The sequence below is a fragment of the Nanorana parkeri genome, unplaced genomic scaffold (genome assembly GCF_000935625.1).
Source record: "Nanorana parkeri isolate BGI_ZX_2015 unplaced genomic scaffold, ASM93562v1 scaffold1642, whole genome shotgun sequence".
NCBI classification, from domain to species: domain Eukaryota; kingdom Metazoa; phylum Chordata; class Amphibia; order Anura; family Dicroglossidae; genus Nanorana; species Nanorana parkeri.
In genome coordinates, this window is record NW_017307910.1 from 13,362 (window position 1) to 21,862 (window position 8,501).

General features: G+C 40.7%; 1 protein-coding gene and 1 long non-coding RNA gene across 2 annotated transcripts in view; one reads left to right on the forward strand and one right to left on the reverse strand.

The window, feature by feature from the left end:
- The window catches only part of FURIN (furin, paired basic amino acid cleaving enzyme), a 167,083-nt gene that overhangs the window by 4,015 nt on the left and 154,567 nt on the right, over positions 1 to 8,501 (reverse strand). The window contains exon 14 of the mRNA XM_018570964.1: positions 2,699 to 2,815. Within this exon, the coding sequence (XP_018426466.1) occupies positions 2,699 to 2,815 (117 nt within the window). The remainder of the gene's footprint in view (positions 1 to 2,698; positions 2,816 to 8,501) is intronic.
- Positions 1 to 8,501, forward strand: part of LOC108799146 — a 23,064-nt gene that overhangs the window by 3,487 nt on the left and 11,076 nt on the right. Inside the window, exon 2 of the long non-coding RNA XR_001942002.1 lies at positions 473 to 479. This is a non-coding gene — a long non-coding RNA (uncharacterized LOC108799146). The remainder of the gene's footprint in view (positions 1 to 472; positions 480 to 8,501) is intronic.

Sequence of the window (8,501 nt, forward strand, 5' to 3'; positions counted from 1 at the left end):
CTGCAATGGGAGTCATGAAAATGTGCACATGAATACATCACTGCACCTCTTCATTACCTTTATAAATGCCAATCACTTACAAAAGGTGGATTTTGTGATTTTGCCAAGTCAACCATAGTCACAGCCAGGATGGATAAACAGCAGGGGTCACTAACAAGAGCTCTAGACAGGGCTTCTAACCATTTATTTTTATAAAAAGGTAGGCACATCCTTTTCTGGTATGGCAGTCCTATTGTTAGGGCAGAAATCTGCCAGATCCACAAAGGCCACTTGTTTTCACATAATCCTGCTCAAATGGGTACAAGGTTAACAAGCACAAATAGCAAGAGCAAACAGTTTGCCAGGGCGTTTCCAATCTCCATTGGGGAAAACTTGGATCAGGAGGGTGCGATGGCAAAGTCTTCGTGGACTTATGGGCTCTAAAGGACCCAAGAAAGGAAACACTAGAGGATCAGCCTCCTCCTTATTCTAGTTTCAGAGTGGTGTGCACCTCACTGATAAAAGCTGAAACCGTCTCTTAACTTGGGAGTAATAACAGTGGACCGAGACTCCTTGAGGAGCAAGCTTATAAGGCAAAGAATGCAGTGACTCAAAATCAGACAAGAATCTCAGCGGATGAAGGTTCAGAAGCCACGAAGATCAAATACAGAAGCTTTACAGGAGCATGCAAGGGTCTTTGCACTCAACAAATAAATGGGTGTATTTGGCTTTAATTTTCTACATAATGGGATAGACTCTAGGAGCAGGGGGCAACATAATTTTGAGGCTTTGGACATGCTGCAAGCTACCTTGGAACTGTTAGTAAGAGTGTGAGCCAGGTAGTAGTGAGTCATGCTGGTAGTATGAGGGGTCATCCTGGGCTGGACCAGAGTTTGTTTGCCAGCGTCCTATCCTCCTGTAGTTGGCAGTATAACCCAAAAGGAGAAAGCTTTCTTGCGTCCTTCAATGGACAAGTAAAATACCTCTCTTGAACCTTACTGTTCATTACTTGCTACAGGAACATCTTATTTTATGTAAATAGGACTTGAGAGTTTGTGCATTAAAAAAACAGGTGGATGAAGGAACAAGCAGGCAAGCACAGAGTGAAAGTAGAATGAAGAGACGTTCATAGGAAAATGAAATAGTTACAATATTTGCTAATTAGAGACATGAATCTATTTTGTATGCAGACCATCTGCTATCAATGCTTAAAAGGGTTTTGTAAATATCCGTAGCTGCAGTTACTGAAGGATTTAGTGCAGACCGCTAGAGAGTGCAAGTCTAATTCAGTCCAGCAGACCTTGCATGGAATGCTATCAGCAAAGTTCTGAAGGATTCTTTGGATGCAGCAGAAAGTGAAAAGAGCTCACAGGGACCCTTATACTGACACAAACTCAGAAATACCTGCCAAACCCCAGCAAAGATGTACACTCTAACATGTGCTGCATAGCCACTATACCCAACTTGTTCCATAGCAAACAGTTTAATTAGGGGATATATAAGCCCCTCATTTATTTCTTAATTAGATTGGAGCTTCTCATTAGCATGAAGAGGAAGGGTCCTCATTGGTGATATGAAAGCTCTTCACGTGGAAGTAATCTATTATGGATTGTCTCTAGAGAAATATCTGTAATATGCTTTCATGCGAACGAGTAATAGAAATGACTCTTTTAACCTATTCTCCAGTTAAGTCTATGAAATGTTCCAGAACACACACAGGAGGTTTGATTTAGGACAAACTGGTGACATTTCACAGTAGATTACACACTCTTGGTTAAGAATACACAGCCCTGCAAGAGGCCTTAATCACCAAAGGTCAGACACACAAATTCCCACCTCCTCACCATTGCGGCCTTTTAACTCTTTGACACTGCGTAAGAGGCAGTTTTACTTACAGAAGTTTGAAAACGTTTTTATTTTTAACCAAGTTTTCTGTATCACTTGCCTACAAAACGCTCCTGTGGTGATGAGGAATTGGCTATTATGTGGTGAACAACAGGGGCCAAGAGTAAAAGCTTGCAATGTCCTTGTCCCCTTCAAGGAATTTGGTGCTTCTAAATGTTATTAAAGTGCCAACATGGCTTTTATTTCACACACATTGTTCCTATAGACTCTCTTGTAAACTGTAATTTATTAACTATGATCTAATTATATTATGAAGTCTGCCAAAATGCAAAATCTGTTTTCCTAAGCTCCTTGGCCTCTTATGTGTAGGAGATTTGCATTTCAAATGAGAACGTCACTTTAACAATTCATTTCATTTAAGGCAGCAGGGGAGGCGTACAAACTTTCTGGAAATTATATTTTGCACTCTCAAAATGGAGACCCAGCACTATTAAGTTTCTTCAGGCAATATATTCCCCCCTGATGCACCCACTGCTAGCCTTCCCTCTACTTACCAGCGAGTTATATAGATGATATTTAACATCCTTCATAGAGCTTAAAAGTTACTACAGCACCACCATTACTTGTACCAATCCTTCACAAAGAAATGAAATCAAGAACATTTAAACATACACATGGATAAACTTGAAACTCATGCTACTGCCGAAATGTAAAATATCTTTCAGTAGGCTGTAATCTAGCTATGTTTTGACTCCTTACTAGGTGTTTAAATCCACACTAAAACATGGATGTCCAAAAAAAAAAAGTCATGCAGAAAAACTGCATTCTCCTCCACAAGCCCCCAGTCATACCTAGAAATCATTGCAATACTCACCAACACAGGACTGGCTAGAGGCAACAGTCCTGCATCCTCCACCATCAACTTGGTTGAGCAGGATTGGAGGATCCGATGCAGTGCCATACAACACCAGGACAAACTGGGTTAGTGTTCCTATGGAAAAAAAAAAAAAAGGGAGAGAACGTTCAAATCAACTGATTCACAGTGAATAAAGATAAGTGAATAATTCACAAATGCCCCCAACAGCAGTTTGCCTGATCCATTTCGCCAGGTCTGGATCTTCTAAAATGTTCTTGTAAGTTTAAAACACTATTAAAAGTGACATTAAACCCTCAAATTTTTTTACATAAAATACTGTAATGTGTGCCTTACTGTAATCCATGGTTGTTTCTAGGGATGCACCGATATATCGGCCGAAAATTGCACTTTTGGCATATTGCCGAAAGAGCCATGTTTCGGCCGATACATCGGCGCATCCCTGGTTTCTTTTCTCCCCGCTGGGCGCTGTTCCAGCGGGGAGAAAAGAAAGTTGCTCTCTACACCGCTCGATCAGCCTCCTGTGACATCGTGTCAGAGAGAAAAGCAAGGTACACACACTCAGCCATCACTGAGTGTGTGTACATAATTGAGAATATGGTATGTTAACTATATGCTCAATTATGAATGAATGGGAGTGATCTACATCACCCCCATTCATAATTGTAGTTATAGTAAACAAACAATGTTCATGTTATCAATGAACAGGAAGACTCAGAGGATTCCTGTTCATTGATAACAGGGGACACAGAAAAAGAGATTGAGGACTTTGTGTTCTCAGTCTCTTTTTCTATTTTAAAAGAGAAATATCATGGGTCTGTTTAGACCCCTAATATTTCCCCGAAGCCCCTAAAAGTAAAGTACAAAATCATACTATTTAATAAAAAATGAATAAAAATAAATATTAAAAAATTAAAAAGTTAAAAAACAAATCTTACCCTGTACATTTCTACCAACAACAGCCCGGTACACCAGGCATGCCCACAGCAAGAGTGCGGAGACTCACCTTTTTTTATTAATGCAAACCTCAATAATGAGCCTATGTTTTTTAATGAAATATAGGTCCTAAAATATATCCTTGAAAGCATTTTATTATGTCTGTTCAGAGTACAAAAAAATTATCTTTGATCCTGCCAGAAATCCAGTGCTGCCCTATGCACTCTTAATTATTATTAACCTTGACTGGTTTACCTCTGGACTAAAAAACACCTCCCCTCTCCATAACAGAGGGGGGGGGGTCCAGTAGTTCAAATATACTTGTCACTGATAAGCCCACAAGACAAATGGCTCCACCTCCTTCTTCCAAAGCAGTCACACAGAAGACCAGGGCATAACCAAGGCATCCAGAAGCCCTGCACCATAAACATTAGGAAAACATTTTTTTGCACATTTAAGGCATAAAACCAGACATTTCAGTCAAAAAAGGCCTTTATCGTAGCCGTGTCCTAGGGTGACAACACAGATTTCATAGATACAGTATGAGTAAGCACTGTGATACTAAGACAGGAAGTGTGTTACTTTCACAGTGTGGTGGTGCACAGGGTGGGTTCTTTGAGTAAGAAGTTATAATACCCTGTTTCCCCGAAAATAAGACCTACCCTGAAAGTAAGACCTAGTACTATTTTTCAAGATTCCTGTAATATAAGACCTACCCCGAAAATAAGACCTAGTTTGGTGGTAGCATGTGAGAGGGAACTTGAAGAGCAGGAGAGATGGTATCAGCCTGCAGGGACATACTGTATTAAGGGGATGACAGGGGACTCCCTCCGGCCAGCACAGTGACAGGGAGCACTCCAGTACCATACTACACTAACTGCTGTCCCCCCTGTAGGCACTGCTTAATGTAATAGGTACTGTACTGTAATGTGTACCGATAAATGGTACTGTACTTTACCGCACTGTCCACTGTCTGATGTCCCCACTGCTGCACTGCTGTCCCTGATGGCAAAGGAAGCAGGCGCTGTAGAAAGCAAGGCTGCGGTGGCGGAGGGAGCAGAGCCGCATTAGCCGATACTTACTCTATAGCGCCAGTTACTGTGGCAGGCGGAGTGACACCAGATAACTTTGGATTGTTGTACATTTTGTTGCACATTAAAAAAATAAGACATCCCCTGAAAATAAGACCTAATGTGTTATTTGGGGGCAAAAAAAATATAAGACAGTGTCTTATTTACGGGGAAACACGGTATATTGCTAGCTGGATGCTTAAAGTGACACTAAACTCAGGAGTTAAATAAAAAAAAAAACATGCATTTAAGTGCCCTATTAACAAAATGTATCTTATTTGTGCATCACTCAGCTGTAGATTCTAAAATCTCTGTATTCATGCTGACACCATAATCTCAATACTAATTAGTAAAACTAAACATGAGATTGTGGTCCATCACAGGAGTGAGCTTGGAGCGGTGGCTACATTACAACACACACAGGGACCATGGGGAACAAACGTAACCCCCCCTCCAGAAGGAAGGACAGTGTCAGCACCAATTCAGAGATGATTTGAGGATCTAAGGCTGAGTGATGCACAAATAATGTACATTTTTGTTAATAGTTAGGGTATTTTAATGTATTATGATTTAGCTCCTTTAAATGCCAATCTACAGAACAATATATGTTAAGATTACTAAAAGAACAATAGTCGAAAAGATCTGTACATTGCCACTAGCAATAAATGCAACATTAAGATCAGCTAAGTGTGCATGGCAAGAGATTTGTCCTCCCTTTCCTGCAGAAAATGGCTATGGGCTGGACAGAGTTTTCCTTATCGCTATCTAGTTGATGCATTCATATGCCGACTATCACATGCAAAGCTTGAGTCAGACACCTGGCTTGGTATCCTTGGGTGGCCACTGTATACACTATAATTTGAAAGTGGTAGAGCAAAGGAACACAGCAGACAGATGTACAAAGGTGAGCACAGCAGTGCTGAGTAACTACGACCATCCTGCTGTCCATACCTACAAAGCAGATTTGTGGCATTTTGTCAAGGCACATAGAATCTAAAACGCCTGTTAAGACATTTTCTGTTGCAGAACTGTCATAATGGAGGCTCTCAGCTTACCAATAATTTGCAAAATTTTACTGGAGTGTGCATGAGCTCTTATCCCTTTTTATTCAGAAAGATGGCAGCCAGTGTTTAATCTTTTAAATTATTATAATCAAGGTCTCTTGCTTGGCAGCTACAGACTCCAGTAAAGCTATGCAGAGAGGAGGCAGCAGGCTGGATTGCTTTTTTTAGTCTGTCAATGTGATGGTGTATAGCACACAGGCATGTCTGTGCTAAATACAAGGCAGGAGGATGGCTGTTTGCTGTGTACAGAAGCAGAACCACAGATCCTGTCACTAACAATCCTCTTATTCAGGTGTAGGGAGGTGTCTTGTGAGCAGACAGGACTCTGCATGTGAATACTAAGCAGCTAATTGGAGCCCTGTGCTGTGTGACCCATCTGTGTGTGAGCGATAACTCGCAGCTCCCGCTCCTCATGCTCATCACTCCTCTCCACACTTGGTTCCACGTGCTGGGCTGCTTAATATAACAAGCCAAATCGAGTGGCTTCAATCCTTCACACAGCTGACAAAATGTAGTAAATAAACAACCCCTTTTTCTTATCTTGCCCACGCACCATGAATGCACAAACAGAAAACAAAGAGCAAGACAGACCTGCAGAGCTGGAACGGAGCAGTAAGTGCTGCAATGATACATTGACAATTGCCGCATATGGGTATCACTTACCCATAAATGCAGTCTATGCCTTGGGTCATATGGAATTTTAGTATGCTGATAGATCATGCAAGATTTTACCCTTCATTGTATAAGAGACACTCTACCAGTATCTCACAAACTATCACTTGGGGGACAATTTATAAAATGTTTGCTCAGCGCATGCCTGGGTAGAAGTTTTATAAATCAACTCCTAAAGTGAACCTATCACTGTGTATTTACGGCAAAGCGAGAGTTGCTCTTGATAGCACTTTCCCCTGCCAATATTTCACCTTACCATGCTCGCCTGTTGCCCTGCCAGAGCCCTGAGTAAGCTTTGTGTTGGTCTGTGGTGGAGCTTACAGAGGGTAAATGACGTTCCCCCTGATTCCACATGGCAATGCTTGAAATGGCAATTGGCCTCCTAGGCACCATGCACTGCATCAAGGGAGGAAGGGTGAAAGTCACACGCTCTCCCATATTTAGAAGTACTAGGTATACCCAAGGGTTCTGGTATTTGAACATAATGGGGGAAAGGGTAGGGGGTGGAAGAGTGCTGCAATGGTAGGTTTTAGCATAAGAGGAAAAGTGCCAGCAACTGGACCTATACATTTGCCCTAAGTGGGCAAAATATGTTGGCTACAAGTTGCAAATTGCAGAACTAGACTTCATCTGTTGTGATCGCGGGGTTTTTTTTTTTTTTAATCCATGTGTCATTTCCCTAGAATTAACAAGGTATTCAAACCGTAATATTCGGGATTTTGTAAAACATTGCAGGAAATGTGTTCCATGTGTGTTGTAAAAGCTACATCACTCTAAAACAGAACAATTGAGATGGTATGCTTTACACAGAACAAAAACAACCTATTACAAGTCACAGACTTACCCTGCAATGAGTTTTGATGGATTAAAGACATTGTAAATCTTAACCCGTATAAATACCCATGGGTGTACTTGGATTCAAATTTCATTTTATATATCAGCAACATTTGCTATGTAGCTTCGTGCAAATTAAAAGACCTTTTGGATATTTAAGGACAGGCTAAAGATAGGCTTGCCACTCTATTCTTCAATAGGATTAACAGACAGGAAGAGACACAAGTGTAGCAATGCACCTTCCCCAAGGATCAGTGCTGTCTGGTAAACAGCTTAAATAGTATGGTTCCCCCAAAATGTATTATTATGTATTATTTCATGTGTCTGTTTTTTTTTTTTTGTAGGTGTATAAATGTAAACTGTTTTTTTTAATGTATACATTTCCTGGGATACCTGGTGATTCAATCAGTCCCTCTTCTGTCCTGTTTGAATCTGACCACACCAAGAATAAAGGCAGGTCTGTGCTGGTGTGGTCAGTTTGCATCTTAGCTTCCTGCTTGGGAGCTACAGGATGCTATTTCTGTGCACGGTGTAACTGTACTCCTGTTGTGGTCAGACTGCACCTACACTAAAAACGACATAAATACATAAAATTGTGAATAATTTATCTAGGTTCACTTGCATTTTGGTTTTTGGTCAAGGATAGGATGTGGGGTTTGTAATCAGTGTCACAAATTGCCAAGTCCACTATACTAGCTCATTGACGAAAGAAAAAGGTACCCGTAGAAACTGGTAGCTGGAAGATCAGGTGATGACTGGAGATGAGTTTTAAACTGTTTAAGCCAACCGAGTACACACAAGAAAATAATAGCATGAGATGACTGCTCAGCCATGAATCCGTATAAAGCATGAATGTATATGTGCTTGTAAAATCCATAAGACAACTATAAAGCTCAGCGCACAGAAGAGGCTCATTAGTCTAATAAAAAATACCAGATACTTTGTGCCGTAGGATTTTAACTTTTAAATGTTTAAAATGGCTGACAGGTTCGCATTAAGGTGTTCAAAAACATCTAAAAATAAGTGTGCTCAATATGCATCAATGTCACTAGTTCCTCACAAACCAATAGGCTGGATGTCAGTTCAGACCACAAAAGGCTGCAAGTGTTGCTGCAAGACTTCTTTTACATTTCATCTCATAACAGTCTCCACATCAAAACATTCAGTTCACATGTGGAATTGTTAACCCCCCCCCCCCCAAAAAATTTTTAAACTATTTAAACCCTC